This window comes from Cucurbita maxima, unplaced genomic scaffold (assembly GCF_002738345.1).
Source record: "Cucurbita maxima cultivar Rimu unplaced genomic scaffold, Cmax_1.0 Cma_Scf00004, whole genome shotgun sequence".
Classification (NCBI taxonomy): domain Eukaryota; kingdom Viridiplantae; phylum Streptophyta; class Magnoliopsida; order Cucurbitales; family Cucurbitaceae; genus Cucurbita; species Cucurbita maxima.
In genome coordinates this window covers 3237088-3253438 of record NW_019272020.1, presented here as the reverse complement: position 1 = coordinate 3253438, position 16351 = coordinate 3237088, and the positions used below count along the sequence as shown (strand labels likewise).

The 16351-nt window shown below is 36.8% G+C and overlaps 5 protein-coding genes across 8 annotated transcripts in view; 3 read left to right on the top strand and 2 right to left on the bottom strand.

Moving 5' to 3' along the window:
* Positions 1 to 16351, bottom strand: part of LOC111478507 (vegetative cell wall protein gp1-like) — a 446768-nt gene that overhangs the window by 343240 nt on the left and 87177 nt on the right. The gene's annotated exons all lie outside the window — the stretch shown is intronic.
* On the top strand, positions 239 to 2676 carry LOC111478490. The gene is made up of 5 exons (XM_023122771.1): positions 239 to 519; positions 608 to 681; positions 1130 to 1244; positions 1332 to 1646; positions 2160 to 2676. The coding sequence occupies exons 1-5, from the start codon at positions 397 to 399 to the stop codon at positions 2430 to 2432; spliced, it is 900 nt and encodes a 299-aa protein (XP_022978539.1). The 5' UTR covers positions 239 to 396; the 3' UTR covers positions 2433 to 2676.
* Positions 2831 to 6904, bottom strand: LOC111478427 (asparagine synthetase [glutamine-hydrolyzing] 2). 2 transcript variants are annotated; one of them, XR_002717465.1, is made up of 15 exons: positions 6696 to 6904; positions 6297 to 6435; positions 6019 to 6114; positions 5803 to 5944; positions 5555 to 5650; positions 5306 to 5400; positions 4930 to 5091; positions 4745 to 4825; positions 4431 to 4652; positions 4212 to 4346; positions 3962 to 4042; positions 3765 to 3851; positions 3574 to 3681; positions 3158 to 3456; positions 2831 to 3030 (listed from the first exon to the last, which is right to left on the bottom strand). XR_002717465.1 is itself a non-coding variant. In XM_023122680.1 (14 exons), exons 1-14 carry the CDS (start codon positions 6773 to 6775, stop codon positions 3256 to 3258), a joined length of 1725 nt encoding a protein of 574 aa, XP_022978448.1. In that variant the 5' UTR covers positions 6776 to 6904; the 3' UTR covers positions 3061 to 3255. The 2 variants fall into 2 exon arrangements, 1 of the variants encoding a protein (XP_022978448.1); XM_023122680.1 differs by lacking the exon at positions 2831 to 3030 and having other exon boundaries at positions 3061 to 3456.
* Positions 7314 to 10356, top strand: LOC111478478 (CMP-sialic acid transporter 5-like). Its single transcript, XM_023122755.1, has 7 exons — positions 7314 to 7575; positions 8227 to 8275; positions 8369 to 8595; positions 9111 to 9309; positions 9424 to 9567; positions 9676 to 9750; positions 9947 to 10356. Exons 1-7 carry the CDS (start codon positions 7436 to 7438, stop codon positions 10106 to 10108), a joined length of 996 nt encoding a protein of 331 aa, XP_022978523.1. The 5' UTR covers positions 7314 to 7435; the 3' UTR covers positions 10109 to 10356.
* Positions 10940 to 14489, top strand: LOC111478505 (ras-related protein RABH1e-like). 3 transcript variants are annotated; one of them, XM_023122798.1, is made up of 7 exons: positions 10940 to 11331; positions 12018 to 12088; positions 12504 to 12592; positions 12695 to 12806; positions 13305 to 13395; positions 13568 to 13718; positions 14040 to 14489. In XM_023122798.1, exons 1-6 carry the CDS (start codon positions 11215 to 11217, stop codon positions 13709 to 13711), a joined length of 624 nt encoding a protein of 207 aa, XP_022978566.1. In that variant the 5' UTR covers positions 10940 to 11214; the 3' UTR covers positions 13712 to 13718; positions 14040 to 14489. The 3 variants fall into 3 exon arrangements, with proteins under 3 accessions (XP_022978566.1, XP_022978565.1, XP_022978564.1); XM_023122797.1 differs by having other exon boundaries at positions 14027 to 14489; XM_023122796.1 differs by lacking the exon at positions 14040 to 14489 and having other exon boundaries at positions 10941 to 11331; positions 13568 to 14015.

The window sequence follows — 16351 nt, the reverse complement described above, 5'->3', positions numbered from 1 at the left end:
AAATTTTGTTATATTTAGAGTCCATCTGATATATGACTTTGTTGTGACGGCTCACACACTAAAAAATGCATATATTGAGGCATCCCACTTGCAAAAATGGACTCCCGTAGTGATTTTTCAAAGGCAATATTTAAAATATTATAGTTGGTAGTGGGTCCAACATAGGGAAAAGGAGCACGTGTCTGTGAAACGTGACAGCGCCACACATCATTTAAGCTAAAGCTAACAAATTTCCCTAAGTTTGTTGTGTTTCAAAATTCAAGATCTTCGCTTTTATCGATTCTTATTTTTCAATTGAATTCAATTCCGACTTTTCAAAATCACATCCACAATATCTTCAAAACCCACAAAGCTTCTCACTGCTCTTCACTCTCTGTTCATCAGTTTCGCCAGCAAATGGATAGAACTAAATCGTCCACAAAATCACGCCCATCCACCGCGGATCTGCTCACCTGGTCGGAAGTTCCCCCGCCAGACTCTTCTCCCGCCGTCTCCGGCTCCGCCACTCGCTCCCACCAGGTATTATACCCTCTTTGCTATGAGCATTCTTTTTGGTTCTTTAGTTTTTGGACAGCTTGGTTTTGAGGTTTTTGGTATACTTTCTCAGCCGTCCGATAGAATCAGTAAAGTGCTCCAAGGGGGTCAGCTCACAGATGAAGAAGCCGAGGACTTGTTGAAAAAGTAAGATCCATTTCCTTTATCCCAAAATTTACCCAAAAAAAAAAAACCTGGGATTTGAGTGTCGTGGTGAAACTATTACAATGTCTTAGCTGATTTTCTGTTTCCCTCTTCGAGTGATACTGTTTGAATGAAATGGAAAACGAGAGCTCGCCAGATCTCCCAGCTGTGAACTTCAGTTCATCCTTTTCTTTTTATTTGTGTTCTTCAGCTAATTTCTACACCGTTTCATGTTCTAGGATCCTGATATTTAGTGCTCTAACATCGTACGATTGTTGTAATTTATGTTATAACATTTCCTATCTCTGTGTCTGGGTTGCTTTCCTGATGTTTTGTTCAATTGATGGGCTACAATCTTGTTCCTCAAACAGTCAACAGTTCAAAGGCAACGTTTATGGCTATTCTTCCTCTACTCGTGTTGAAAACTCGAATTCTTCTCCACTATTTTCAGGAAGAACTGTTCGGGGTATAAAATGAAGGAAATGACTGGAAGTGGAATTTTTGCATCTAATGGTGAAGGGGATGCATCGGAATCTGATAACAAAACAGGGCTTCGCATGTATCAGGTAAGCAATACAATGAAGTCAATTTAGAAAATGCATCAAATCAACAAGAACCCATTGTGATTCTTTGTAATATTTTGGATGGTTCAGCAAACTTTGAATGGAGTTAGCCAAATATCCTTCGCTACTGAGGAGGGGGTATCTCAGAAAAAGCCTACTTCAATTCCAGAGGTAGCAAAGCAACGTGAGTTAAGTGGGACATTGCAGAGTGATTCTGACGCCAGGAGTAAGAAGCAGACATCAGATGCTAAGAACAAGGAGCTTAGTGGACATGACATCTTCGGAGCTCCTCCTGAAATAACACCACGATCGTTGGCAGCCTCGCGGAGCTTGGAGTCGAAAGAAAGTAAAGACATGGGTGAACCAGCACCTAGGACCCTGAGAACATCTGTTAAAGTTTCAAATGTGAGTTTACTTCTTACCGTGATCTTGAATTCACTTCTTGCTTCTATGATTGTCTTTGCTTTTGATTTTGTTTGCCTTAGTTGAAGAATTCAGGCGTGCATATTTCCATTCAGTTGACTTTGATGAGACAACTTCTCTTTTTTTCTCTATCTTGGTAGCTTTAGTAGATATTGTTCTTGGTTGGAGGAGAGAACGGAACCTTCTTTATAAGGGTGTGGAAACCTCTCCCAAAAGGGGAAAACCCAAAGAGAACAATATCTGCTAGCGGTGGGTTTGAGCTGTTACCGTTTTTTACCTTGAAAGCTGAAACATTTAACTCATGTTGAATCGCCCCACATTTATGAATATTGAAGTGTTTTTTCCAATCTGATAATCCCATGACTACTTTTTTTCGTTCTAGAGAGTTGTAGTGGATTGGAAGTAGATTTCCATAGGTCTCGACTTGATCTTTCATATCCTTGCCTCTGAGCCATAGTACTCGAAATGAAGTTGGTTTGTTGTCCATCTTTACAGCCTGCTGGAGGCCAGAGTAACATCCTGTTTGGAGAAGATCCAGTGATGAAGACAGCTAAGAAACTACACAACCAGAAGTTTCAAGAGTTGACTGGTAATGATATATTTAAAGGAGATGCTCCACCGGGTTCATCTGAGAAATCGCTGAGCTCGGCCAAGCTAAGGGAGATGAGCGGCAACGACATCTTTTCTGATGGGAAGGCGGAATCAAGGGACTACTTTGGGGGTGTACGTAAACCACCCGGTGGTGAAAGCACCATTGCTTTGGTTTAATCTTTTAGCTCCTAACTTGATTGGAATAGTTGGACATTCTTGTCTGTGTTTCTACTTGAACTTCTAATGTTGTTTCACTGATCACTTGCACTTATAGCCTATATGATGAGAGACTTGGGTAGCGAAAGATTGTGGTATGCTTTGTTTAAAATCTCTGGTTTCGATCGTTAAAAGGAAATCCAGCTTTGACTGATCGTTGTATATTCCTTTCAACTGTTAGTAGACAATTTGAGAAAGGACGCTTCATCTTTTCATTGATTGATTGACAACAATCAATTTGTCGATCAATTTTGTAGGAACTTCCATATTTGCAAAGGTCCCACCAGACATCAAATTAATGTCCGAATCACACCAATCATTAGAACACCAAATAAGCTGCGAATTTAGAGCCATGACTATGAACTAGAAAAGATAAACTTCGATTAAGGAAAGTACATCAAACAGGACTATTACCCTTTATTATCATGCCAGTGTCGTAAGTTACAAAAAAGGAAACCTGAACCAAACCTTAAAAACACTACAGGAAACGTAGTCCACATTTGTACGGTGAAAAACCAGGTTCTCACCTTTGTCTTCCCTTCCAGGAAATTTTAAAACTCTGTTCAAACACAATTAGTAAAATGAATTAGAACTTCAAAAGGCAATATTTCATCAACATTCAGTTCCGGAATTAATGAGATAATAGGAAATGGTGGATATCTGGAAAGGACTAAAAGCAATATTACCTCTTTCCTTCAAGAATGAACTCCATTCTTGACATCATGAGGATATCACAAACTAGGAATGAACTTGAACTGTGCTATGGCCGCAGCTTCCTCGACGGTTACTGGATTTCTTGGGGAGAGTCATTCGGTGCATTCGCAATTTTAGCATTCAGCTTTTGCTCATATGCAGCTACATGAACACCCAGTGCAGCACGACCAGAGGGATCCAGATTTTTCGACCATGCGGCATCCCATTCCACTGCTTTTGCAGTACTGCATGCCACACTTGGACCTCCTGGAACCGTTGATCTAGCAGCATTCTGTTGTAAATTAAGAATTTAATGCATCAGGATTTTGTTTGATTAGTGGATAAAGTGTGTCAAAGGCTGGCAAAATTCACACTACAAACATATCGTAAAAAACAACAAAAACAGCACCTTAGGGAAGAATTTCTCAAATATTGTCCGGTAATAATATGCTTCTTTTGTAGCAGGAGTATTCTCTGGGTAGATAAAGTTCGCATTCATCAACATCGCATCAGTCACCTGATGAGGACAAAGCATGTGAGCAAAAACCATATGAACATTTCAACTGCTACAATAGTGAGACAGATTAAGATAAAGCTTACTTGTTTCTCTGCATGGTCCTTCAAACCGTCAATCCAACTGTATCCAACACCGTCACTGAATTGTTCTTTTTGCCTGTATAATATGTGCTATAAAGAAGGGAGGGGTGGGGTTGGGCATATTCAATATTCTTCCTTGCGTAAAGAACAAATGATGACTCAGGCTGCTCTGTTGAACACATAGAAAAGACAGAAGCTACCTTTGGCAAATATGGTTCCTTCTCATCGTCAAATGCATTGCGCAAGACCCACTTCTCTATTCTCCCAAGATCAGGCCTGATCTGCGGGTATAAATTCATGCAAGTAACTAGTGTCATAAACTTTAATCATTGATGATATTGTTCCAACAAAACATGTACAAGAGAGCTTTCTGATAGAGAGATGAAATGAGTTGAAGAATTGAATACCAAAAAAAGAACATGCAAAGTGTACTAAACAAACAAAATGTACCATTTTCCAATCAGGATCTATGCTCATGGCTGTACTTATAAATTCTTTATCAAGAAAAGGGACACGAGTCTCGACACCCCATGCTGAGGTTGATTTGTTGGCCCTCAAACAGTCATATAAATGAAGAGCTTTAATCTGATAACATCAGAAGAAAATAAATTAGAACAAATAAAAAGAAACAGTAACCTCCAAAATGTTGAAAAAGAGGGAAAAGGATACCTTTCTGCATGTTTCTTCATGAAACTCTTTTTTGTTTGGAGCCTTATGAAAGTACAAGTAACCTCCAAAAATTTCATCTGAACCTTCGCCAGAAAGAACCATTTTCACTCCCAAAGATTTGATTTTCCGGGACATAAGGAACATAGGTGTGCTAGCTCTGATGGTGGTCACATCGTATGTCTCAATGTGGTAAATCACTTCCTCAAGCGCATCTATACCTTCCTGATATGGATGAAAAAGCAAAGCACAAACACATTATTTGGTAGTGAACATTTTAAAATGGATTTACAATTGATCCCAGAAAAGGTAATTACCTGCACGGTAAAGTGGAACTCATGATGACGAGTTCCAAGGTAATCAGCTACCTCTCTAGCAGCACCAAGATCAGGAGAACCCTGAATACGATAAAAGAAAGAAACATGACTTCACTCAATAGGGGTTAGTTCTACAACATTAACAGAGGCAATAAAAAAGAACCTTACTCGCCTCGTTATCTTACCTTCAATCCAACACAGAAGGTGTGTAATTGTGACCCCCACTGATTAGCTGCTTCAGAATCAGCCAAATGCCGGCAGGCAACAGCAGCAACCAGTGATGAATCCAATCCTCCAGATAAAAGGACTCCAAATGGCACATCTGTCATGAGTCTTTTAGTTACAGCCTACACAATCAAAGTACAGTAGGAAAGCTTAGAATATAAGACATTCCAATGACTCATCAATTAAAATAGATACATTTAGAAACCCAAAAGCAGCCAGTTTTAGATTTAAAGTTCCTTATAAAATAGTAAACATCAAACGCTGACAATGGCAGAAACTCCTTGAAGAAGAAGAAGATAGTCTGATAATCTAAAATTGAGTAAATCCAGAACGTGCCTTCTCAAATGCCTTACGTAGAACCAAAGGATCATAGTGACCTAATGGTACCATCTCTGTGTACCACTGAGGGTTATACCATCTTCTTAATCCTCCTACAAACATTTGAAATCCACCATTTAGTAATGAATATCAAGAATTAACATTACACTTATGCATACCTTATGAGCTAGAATTACCGTAGTCGGGGACATAACATTACTCCTATGAAAACTGGAACTGCCATAGTTGGGGGAAGAAGATGCATACCTTGTTTGCTGGAATATATATGACCAGGAAGAAAAGAAACAAATCTCTCACAATCATCACTTAGAGCTTTCATTTCAGAAGCAAACCAGATTGATCCTGGGAAGAAGGTAGCAGACATAAATTTTCAAAGATCAATCCGTAAAACAGGAAATAGTAATGTGTGTAAAGGAACATGAATTATCAATTGGAGAGTTTCCCTCACTGCAACTTGAGGTCACGAATCACATGTATAGTGTGAAATTGCATACCATCAAGACCCCATCCCATATATAGTGGGGTGATCCCAATAGCATCCCTAGCTGCAATAAAAGTTTTGGTACGAGTATCAAGAAGGACGAAGGAAAACATGCCATCCAACATGTCCACAAACTCTTCTCCATATTCTTCATACTGGAAAATATAGGCGTTACAAATAGAAAATCTAAAAACAAGCAAATGATCTCAATAAGTTGTTGGCTACTAACAAGGTGTGCAATCACTTCACAGTCACTGCCAGTTCTAAATTGGTGACCCTTGAGCTTCTCTCTCAATTCCTTGTGGTTGTAAATCTCTCCATTAACCTAGTACATGGTTCACACCATCATTTAAACTGACAAACAGTATATGATAGATTTGATCCATGGTCATATGAATATCAGGTCTTTCTATCAAATATTTGAAACATGCTTTGTTTTTTCTTAACAAACCAAAAACGGGGAAAAAATGAAAACGATACAACATGACGGCATAAAGATACTATTACCGTAACAACGATGGTCTTGTCTTCGTTGTAAAGGGGTTGATCCCCGGAAGTGGGGTCTACAATAGCTAATCGTTGATGAGCAAGAAAACAGTTCTCAAAACAATGCAAACCACTCCAGTCGGGACCTCTATGGCGCAGCCTGCAGTTCCAAACAATTCAAAACAAAAAACCATCAATCAATATAAAACAATCCCCTGTTTCCAAACCAATAACTCCCAGGGAATGAAAAAAACAAAAGTAAACCATATTTCGAACAACGCAGATGCCAGAAAGGTGTGCAGAGTATCTCATAAAACAAATGTAATGTTTTATATTGTTCACTCGTAACATTTATTTGGCATTGGCATGAATGTGGAAAGAGCAAGATGATTGCAGTAAAAGAAATGCTAGAAAAATGACCTCCGAGACAACTCGATGATTCTGGAGCGCTTGGCCTGAGAGCTGTCGACGCAGCTAAGAACTGCGAGGATTCCACACATGACGGAAGCTCCCTCGTCCACTCAGAAGCTCAACTGTGCAGAAGGGGATAGAGAATCTAAGCTAAAGCAAGGCTGCGAAACTGGTCGGGTTTATACAAAATTTCAATCGCGGCCGTTGATTCCGATCCCAATTCCCACAAGTTTCTCTTTCCAATTACTGTAATTTTATTCAACGCTTAGGGCCTCGGGCGTTGATAGGACCGGCAGTAGGAATATTAAATAAATAGTTTTGGCCACAGTCACGCACCCAATCCGGTAAAACTCTCAAATCCTAGCGCTCACATTTTAAATTTAAATTATGAATGGGGCAGCTATACAAAATAAAAAATAAAAATAACTAATAAATAATAATAACAATAACTTATAATTTTGTTAAGAGAAATTAGTTGGTTTCAAATAAAATTATGAGATTTTAACACGAGAAGAAATATATAATTTATATAATAACTTATACTAAATATTTTTATAAGACATAGAAATCTCCCTCTAATAAACATATTTTAAAATAGACGAAAATATACCCTCCCACTTTATTTCTAAGAATACGTGTCTTGGGCAGACGACGTCGTATCAACTGCGAGACCTCCCCTGGGGTTCCAGATTATAAACCAGGAACTGCATCTGCTCGCAACTTGTCGACGCATACGAGAGTTTGCAGTGATGGCGTCGATAGCTGCAAAGAAAAGGCCCAAAGATGCGGCAACTAGTGCCGATCAAATGAGCAAGGGAATTTTGCTTTACTCAATTTTACTTGCTCTACAGTATGGAGCTCAACCCCTAATCTCCAAGCGATGTACGAGGTACTTTCTCATTTTTTTTTCTGTTCTTTCAATCTTTGTGCTTTTTTTAATTAATATTCCTTGTGGAGAAGGGGGAACGACAAGAAAAATAAAAATAGATAACTATCTGGGTTTTGCGCCTTCAGTTTGAATTTCAAATATAGCTATGTATTTATGAGCCCCGAATGGTTCTTTGGATTTGAAATTCACGTGTTGAATTGGAGACTCACTATTTTGATGATAGTTTTAATAGTTTTATGTTGGGGGCATTTTTTCACTCTGAAATCTGTTCCCAAGGTGTACAGACAAAATAATTTATAATCTGAACACTGTTAGACGAATTGGGACTTTTTTTATGTGTATCGATTGGTTTTGGGAACTCAAGTTGGGTGATTAAAATTATTATTTTCTTTCTTCGCGCGTTTTTTTTTTCATGATGCTTCAGATGATCCTTTTCCTAAGGGTGCACCATCTTAATCCTTCATATCCATAGCAACATTTAAAATCTTGACTTGTTTTCATGAAATCCTATAGCTTTTTGTTTTCAGTGTTTTGTGCAACTTTCATTTTCTTTTGTAATGGATTGAACTTGTTTTGGGATTTTTGTCTCGCATAATGGTAATTGTTTTCTGCTGTTCTGCACGATGTCAACTCATATGATACTTCCTGCAGACGAGAAGTTATTGTCACTTCATCTGTCTTAACTTGTGAGATAGTGAAGGTATTAGTCTATTACATTTTTTTTTTCATTGACTATGTTTTGGTACAAGGTCTACTTTCTGCATTTATACCTTAAAGAATTTTTGGTCTGTAGGTCGTATGTGCCCTGGTTATCATGGCAAAAGAAGGTAGTGTAAAGAAAACTTTTAGTCAGTGGACTGTGGCTGGTGCGTTGACTGCTTCAGGACTTCCTGCAATTATTTATGCTTTACAAAATAGTCTGCTGCAGATAGCTTACAAGAATCTTGATTCTTTGACATTCTCTATGCTGAATCAAACAAAAATACTCTTCACTGCTGTATGCACTTATTTGTTGCTCAGGTATGTGCCAATGCTTCTTCTGCCTTCTCAAAATCATAATGGAATGCCTAATTTTTCAATGGACTGATGATGAATTTGTGATGTACTATGACATACTTCTTGCTATCCTAATAACTTTTTCGCGTTGCAATTGCAATATGTAAGTACTTGTATAACTTTTTACGTCGTTCTTGTATAGCCTGTCTGTATCATTCCTGCTGTAGAGAGGACCAAGACCTGTACTTCAGTTTCTTTAATTGACACGCACAAACTCTAACCATCTTTCCTTTCTCCCCTTGGATGCATGAAAATCTAGAACTTATTGAAAAAGTAATTTTAGAACGACAATCTGTTCCATAGATTTGGGATGGCAGTAGCCAGTGATTAGAAGGCCATGCAGCCTCAGCTTTTCTAATCTCCTTCTATGACTGGGAACAGTGCATCTAGTGATGTACTGCAATCATTTCTGATTAGAGCATAATATCTTAAACAATTTCTTACAACTTAATTGGCGTAGTATTTGGTTTTATGTATAGGCAGAGGCAGTCCATCCAGCAAATTGGGGCTCTATTCTTGTTGATTGTTGCTGCTGTTCTTCTAAGTATAGGTGAAGGGTCTAGTAAGGGTTCCAGTGATGGCAGTTATGATCAAATTTTGTTTCATGGGATTATTCCTGTCTTGGTTGCTTCTGTACTCTCCGGTATGGCTTCTGCATTGTGTCAATGGTCTTCGCAGGTGTGTGGAGGTTTTTTTTTTTTTTTTTAGTTTATTTAGATACCAACCTCCAAGAAAAAATCTAGTGATTTTGTGCTTGCTCCTTTCTGATCAAGTGTTTTCCTTCTATTACAGGTTAAGAAACATTCATCATACTTGATGACTGTAGAAATGTCTATAGTTGGAAGTCTGTTCTTATTGATTAGTACCTATAAATCTCCTGATGGAGAAGCTATCAGACAGCATGGTTTTTTCTACGGTTGGACTCTTCTCACTATGGTAATTAAGACTCTTCTCAGCTATCAGACAGCTAATCACTTGCAGCAGCTGGAGATATCCATTTTTCGTTTTTAGTTGATGCAATTTCTTTTTGTCGTTTTGTTTCAGATTCCAGTCTTATTCAATGCTCTTGGTGGAATTCTTGTTGGACTAGTCACTAGCAGAGCCGGTGGTGTTCGAAAGGCAAGTTTTGAATTGGTCTTTCTAACCCCTCCGATTGTTCTTGAACGTAATCTCTAAGGATAGGAACCTCGTTAACATTGTTTCATACTCACCGCATGCATGCTATAAATTTATGCTGCTATTTTTTTTTTTTTTTTTTTCTTTTGGATGAAATTTTTGTGGCCACTTATCTTGGGAAATTTCATCATGGTTGCAGGGATTCGTCATTGTGTCGGCACTTCTTGTGACAGCATTGCTGCAGTTCATATTCGAAGGGAAACCACCTTCAGTGTATTGCATTGTGGCTCTTCCCCTCGTGGTCAGTAGTATTTCTATATATCAAAAGTATCCGTACCGAGTTAAAAAGAAGGAATTATAGCCTTTGACTGTTATTTACCTGAGCATGAGATTTTTGGTTCATCACGTGGATGGAATTTGTAGATGGATCACACCATCAAAGCTACAGAAATAACTATATCTTCTTGTTTTAGTCATCTGATTGATATAATTGTAGTTAATATGGGGGCACCAAATACTTGATTTCATCTAATTTATAGATTTTTGTATCTGGACTTGCAACTAAGAGCTGTAATCGTGTATGAATATGATCATTTCATTCTTTTGTCTGGATGAGCATTGGAGAAGTGAAGATTGCATAATGCCAATAGGCTTTTAACATTACCCGAATATTAGCAAATAGGAATTGAAGATGTGAGATCGAAGGAGACTGGTTAAGTGGCACACTCTACCACTGAGCTAATAGTTTGTTTGTTGCCCCCTTTGGAAGGGGAGCCATCACCCGGGCCAATGGGAAACATTACTTTTCTTGGTTTTTTTTTTTTTACATTTATAATGCACTTTATTACACACAAAAAATAATAGTAATAATAATAATTTTAATGTAAAAAAATTATGGTTATGCTTATGAAACGTATATAGTGTAGAAACGTTACTGGTGAGGGCATATTTGAAACTCTTATATTACAAAAAAAAAAAAAAAAAAAAAAAAAAAAAAAAAAAAAAAAAAAAAAAAAAAAAAAAAAAAAAGAAAACTCTGGAAACGGGCAACGGCATCTGAGCAAATACAACGTGGGCTTTGCATTTAATGAAAACTAATTACTCTATTTATTATTAACAAATGTGGCCATCCAAAATTGACCAAAAAATTAAAAAAATAAAAACAAGAAAGGGAGGCCGAAACGGAAGGACGGGGGTTGAGTTTGGCGCGCCCACGCAGTGCAGGGGAAGAGGATAAAAGCGCAAATTAGTTGAACTTTTTAAACATTTGACTTTCGCGTCTTCTCCTGCGTGCAGGTGTGCGTGCTGCTGCGCCACCCGGAGAGAAACCAACTTTTAAAAACCTCTAACCGATTATCCATCCTGATTTTTCTTTCCTCCAGAATTTCCTTTTCCGCGGTTTGCTTTAGATCTATCTTCTTGCTCCACTTTCCTTTGAATTTTCACCGATACACCCATATTGCCTTCATGGCGACGGTTTCTCCTCTCGCCAAGTACAAGCTCGTCTTCCTCGGCGATCAATCCGTTGGTAAAACCAGCATTATCACCCGCTTCATGTACGACAAGTTTGATACCACCTATCAGGTCGTCTTTCTAATTGCCTTGAATCTTATCTTCTTCATTTTATGCGTCTTTTTATCCTCTCGCCTAATTTGATTCGGTAGTTTGATAGAATAGGTGTTTGCTTCTGGAAATGACTTACTTTGACGCATCTCTGTTTCCATATATATCTGAATCCTGATAGAAATTTCTGGGAATTCATGTGGATCCGAGTTATGTGGCGTTGTTTCTAATCGTGTTTGTTTAGGTGGTCACATGGAAAACGTAGTCGGTTATATTTACGAATTTCATCAACGCCTTTGATGACTCGTGTTTCCAAACGGTGATTGATCTTTTTGCAATCGATCAGATTTACCGAATGATTCAGATTACTCTGTTGATTCATCCACATCTGGTGGCTACGAACATTCTTTTTTAGTCAAATGGAAACGTTTCTTTGTTTTCTGTGTAAAAACTACGTAGAACAGGGGAAAAGAACGGGAAATTGCCTCTAATATGGTTGACTATATGCACTATCAGATTATCTAGCGTTCATTAGATCCGAGAGAGGGAGAGGAGAAGATGGTTCATACCTTAAAAAGTAAATATATTTCAGGGCTGTGTAGTTTGAAACGCTTAAAATTTCTCATACCTTAACTACGCGTCGTCAGTGTACTTGGTACTCTGCTTGTGGACCTCCTTTCTTTATGCTGACATGAACTTTATTACAGGCTACAATTGGAATTGACTTTTTGTCCAAAACAATGTACCTTGAAGATCGAACAATTCGGTTGCAGCTTTGGTATGATGTGTTTATTTCTTTCCCATCATTTACTGAAGATTGATTTACCTATCTGTCTTTGTTTCCGCCTCCAGACTCTTAGATTACAATTTTGATTCTTTTCATTATGTTGTAGATTTCTGATTCTTTTCAGTCCGATATGCATCCATTGACCAAGATCCTACAGAATTGTGAGAAATACAAATGGGTCACCCTAAACTTTTCTTTTCTTCTTTTGATGCACTGGCTTGGAGAGAGTTTACAGTAATCATAGAACATGAAATTTGTTGCATCAAATTACCAAGAGAAAGCTGATAGGACATATCGATTTGACCTTACACATTATTTGTCAATTCAGATATTCGAACATGACATTTATATGTTACTTGATATGAATACGATTTTTTCTATACTCCTAATACTTCCCATTCTACAGGGATACTGCTGGACAAGAAAGATTTAGGAGTCTCATTCCAAGTTACATAAGAGATTCCTCTGTTGCAGTAGTAGTCTATGATGTATCTAGTTAGTACTCTCTCTGTATTTTCTGTCCGTTTATTGTGTGATGCATTTTAGTTAGTTGTAGTTGATGTGCTTATAAACTTTGGTGTGAACGTTCATACGCAGATAGACAATCATTCTTGAACACCACCAAGTGGATTGAGGAGGTACGAACAGAACGGGGTAGTGATGTGATCATTGTTCTTGTTGGGAACAAAACTGATCTTGTTGAGAAAAGGTGCGAAATGAAATTTTATAATGAACAAAATTGATATTGTTGAGAAAAAAATTGAGGAATAAACTGTAACCTTTATTTCGGATATACATTAGGATCAGAAGTGTAAGATATTGATAAATTGTAGGGTGATTGAATCTAAACTTTTTTGAGAAGGTTGGAGGCTGCGTTAGGGGCACGAGCTCTGTGTGCACTTCGTTTAAATTGATGAGAAGGGATTTTAGCTGATCTTAGTTGTTGTTGGCCTTCGATTTAATGTACCCAAGATCTACACTGACAATTCCTAACTCCTACGAAATTGTCAGGAAATTTTGAGCTTAGTTGCTATTTCATATTTATAAATGATGAATAGACTTCGCTAGTATCCGGGTATAGTGGAGCAAAGTTCTGACTCCCGGTTACCCAAAAAAAAAAAATATAGACTTTGCTAGTGTCTATTGACACCCTTGTCCATATTTCAGAAGTTCTCTCTAAGTACTGTTTGTTTGGAGACAAATTCAGGCAAGTTTCAATCGAAGAAGGTGATGCCAAATCACGGGAGTTTGGAGTCATGTTTATAGAAACTAGTGCCAAAGCTGGGTTCAACATCAAGGTAACGTTATCTTATGATTTCTGAAACGTGAAACCACAAATCCAAAATCCCCCCTGTACCTTTCTGTTCTCAAAGCACGAAATTACGAATCCTCACTAAATTTGCAATAGTTTTTCTTCTTTGGTCGGTCTTAGTAGGTTTGACTTAATTTGTATTGAAACAAATCTTGCAGCCTCTCTTTCGTAAGATTGCTGCAGCACTGCCAGGGATGGAAACTCTGTCATCAACAAGGCAGGAGGACATGGTTGACGTAAATTTGAAACCCGCAGTGAACTCATCCCATACAGAACAGCAAGGAGGAGGTTGTGCATGCTAGAGGATATGTAAGTTCAATACATAAAGAAAAAAAAAAAAATCCTGCAGAATTGAAAATAGTATACGCAATCATTTAAAGGTGAGAATTAGTTCAACAAATTGACATTCGAAATTTTCTAACGATATGATGGTTGTAATATTGTATGCCATTACATTAGATTCTTTTTGGGTTCCAAAGAACAAATCATTCTTTTGCCCTCTCGCATGTTGAGATCTTTATTTTTGATCTGTGATGGCTTTCTAAAAGTTGACCAACTATATCTAATTGCTGAGTACTTGAAACTATTCCGTTGTTTATTACTAAATAAATATTCAGTGCTCTTTCACAGAAAAGTTTCTCCTGGGCTAGGCTGTTCACGTTACAAATGGTCAGCTCTTGTGAAAACAGTCCATTGAATCATCCCCAACTGTAGTCCATATGGAATTTATGTACTAGAATTCGTCGACATTTCTATGATATTATGAAATTATCATCGAGTCCTTTTCATCTTGTTATCATACTCTTCCGTTTATGAAAATGAGGATGAATTTCCGAATATGGTCAGAGGTAGCTCCCATTTTGAGGATGGTTCGTGGGGTATTTGATTGGAGCAAATTAATTGAGGTGGTCGAATAGGTAAATGTATTGGCATAGATGCTGCACAGTCCCATCACCAATCTTTATCCACAAGATGCTCCCAAGTCACTAGCTAAGCTTTTAGACAAGAAATATATTGTTGGGAGACTACAACCAGATTCATACGAGACCCATAATTTGTTGTTTGTAACCCTTGAGTTAACTAGAGTGTGAACTCCGTGTGCTTGAAATATAAGTGACATTTTAGAATTTAATTAGTACTCCAATTCTGAAAATCATCATCTCATTTCCACTTTATCAATCTGACCTTACATAAGGATCGTCCAAACAACATTTCTCAATAGACTTCATTTTCAATTATAAGAACAAAAAAAATATCCAATCATAATTAGCAAAGGTGATAATACTGTTTTATCCAATCTGAGCCGACATGGGTAGAAGTTATTAGAAAGTGAAACAAATAGAATGAGATAAAATTAATAAAAAAAAAGTGATGGCAGTTGTTGGGTTGAAAGAAATGAATAATCTAGAAGAAATCAACCAGAAATCTTAATCATTATTTTTTATTTGTGGAAAGATATTGCTTCTCCATCAATTCAATGGTGATTTGTGTTCCTAATCCCATTGTGTTGGGCATAACGGTTGAGAATAAAAGTGTGGCGTAAAAAGGAAGCTCTTTTCATCTCCCCCACCTCTCCTTTTTCAAACATTTTATATTTTTTTTTATGCCACCTTTACTTTTCATTCCATTCCATTCACGTACTCAAACAATGTAATTAATTAAGCTCAAGTTACCACCAAATCCTAAACTTAACTACTGAATAAATGGAGTAAATTTTACTTATTTTCACCTTTTATCCGTGTTAAAATGTAGATTCATATGCTAACAATACAAACCTCAAAAAAAAAAAACCCTGATCTTTTTCCCACATTAAACTAAGAATTCTCATTTATATTTAATTTGAATGGTAGACTAGCTAGAGTGTAATATTATATTATGAGGGGAATCCCAGTAGGGTTTTCTTTTATTTATTTACTTATTTATTATTATTATTATTATTAAAAGAATAATATATAATTTCAGGGTTGTTGGACTAAAAACGTTTGAATAATATTTTATATTTATAGAGCTGAAAGTTTGGTTAGTTGGTCTTGTGGAAATAGGGTTTGTAGGGAAGTATTAATACAAGTACATCCCTTTTGATAGGCAGCCTATAACCATGACGTCAAATTCACATATAATCTACTTATGTGTGAAGATTTAATTAAATTTGTTAATTATGCTAATTACTCTTTTAGTTAAATGGAGATAGAGATAGAGATGCATAATTAACTATATTACGAAATTTAAGAGAAATTTAATTTAATTTAATATTATATTTTTTTTTTCTATAAAATATTTTTGAATTTTCGAGGGTATTTTACCTTTCTTTTCAACCCAAATTATATTGGAAATGAAGATATTTTATATTAAAAAAACCATATATAAAAAGAAGNTTTTTTTTTTTTTTTTTTTTTTTTTTTTTTTTTTTTTTTTGTGTAAATGGAATTGAAATAGGAGGCGGGGAAGTGGACGAACAAAACTTCTATTTCCCACACCGTAGACATCTCTACTCCTATTCTTTTACGATTAATCCCCAAAAATAAATATATATGGTATCGAAGGAGGAGGAGGAGGAGTGCATATAATGTTAGTGTCATAGAAAATTAAAGGAAAATAAGATTTAGAAACTAGTTTGATTTAACCTTCCTAACACGAAAGCATAAGAAAAAAGAAATGAAAAAAGGTGAAATTTATAATATTTTGCATGGAAATGGAAAGGGTAAAAATGGTACACGTGGAGGGAGAGAACGAGGAAACTGGAAATGAAAATGTATTGGGTGGAAACTTAAAAGAAGAAGCAAATCAGTTGTTTAGCTGAAATTATGACTTTCCTCTCCTCCTCTCTGCTCTTAAACTCAACACTGCTCAGCTGACATGACCAACTTTCTTTTTTAATTAATTTAATTAAACACAAACCCTCCTCCAACAAGCAACCCCTTTTTTTTTACTCTTTAATTTAA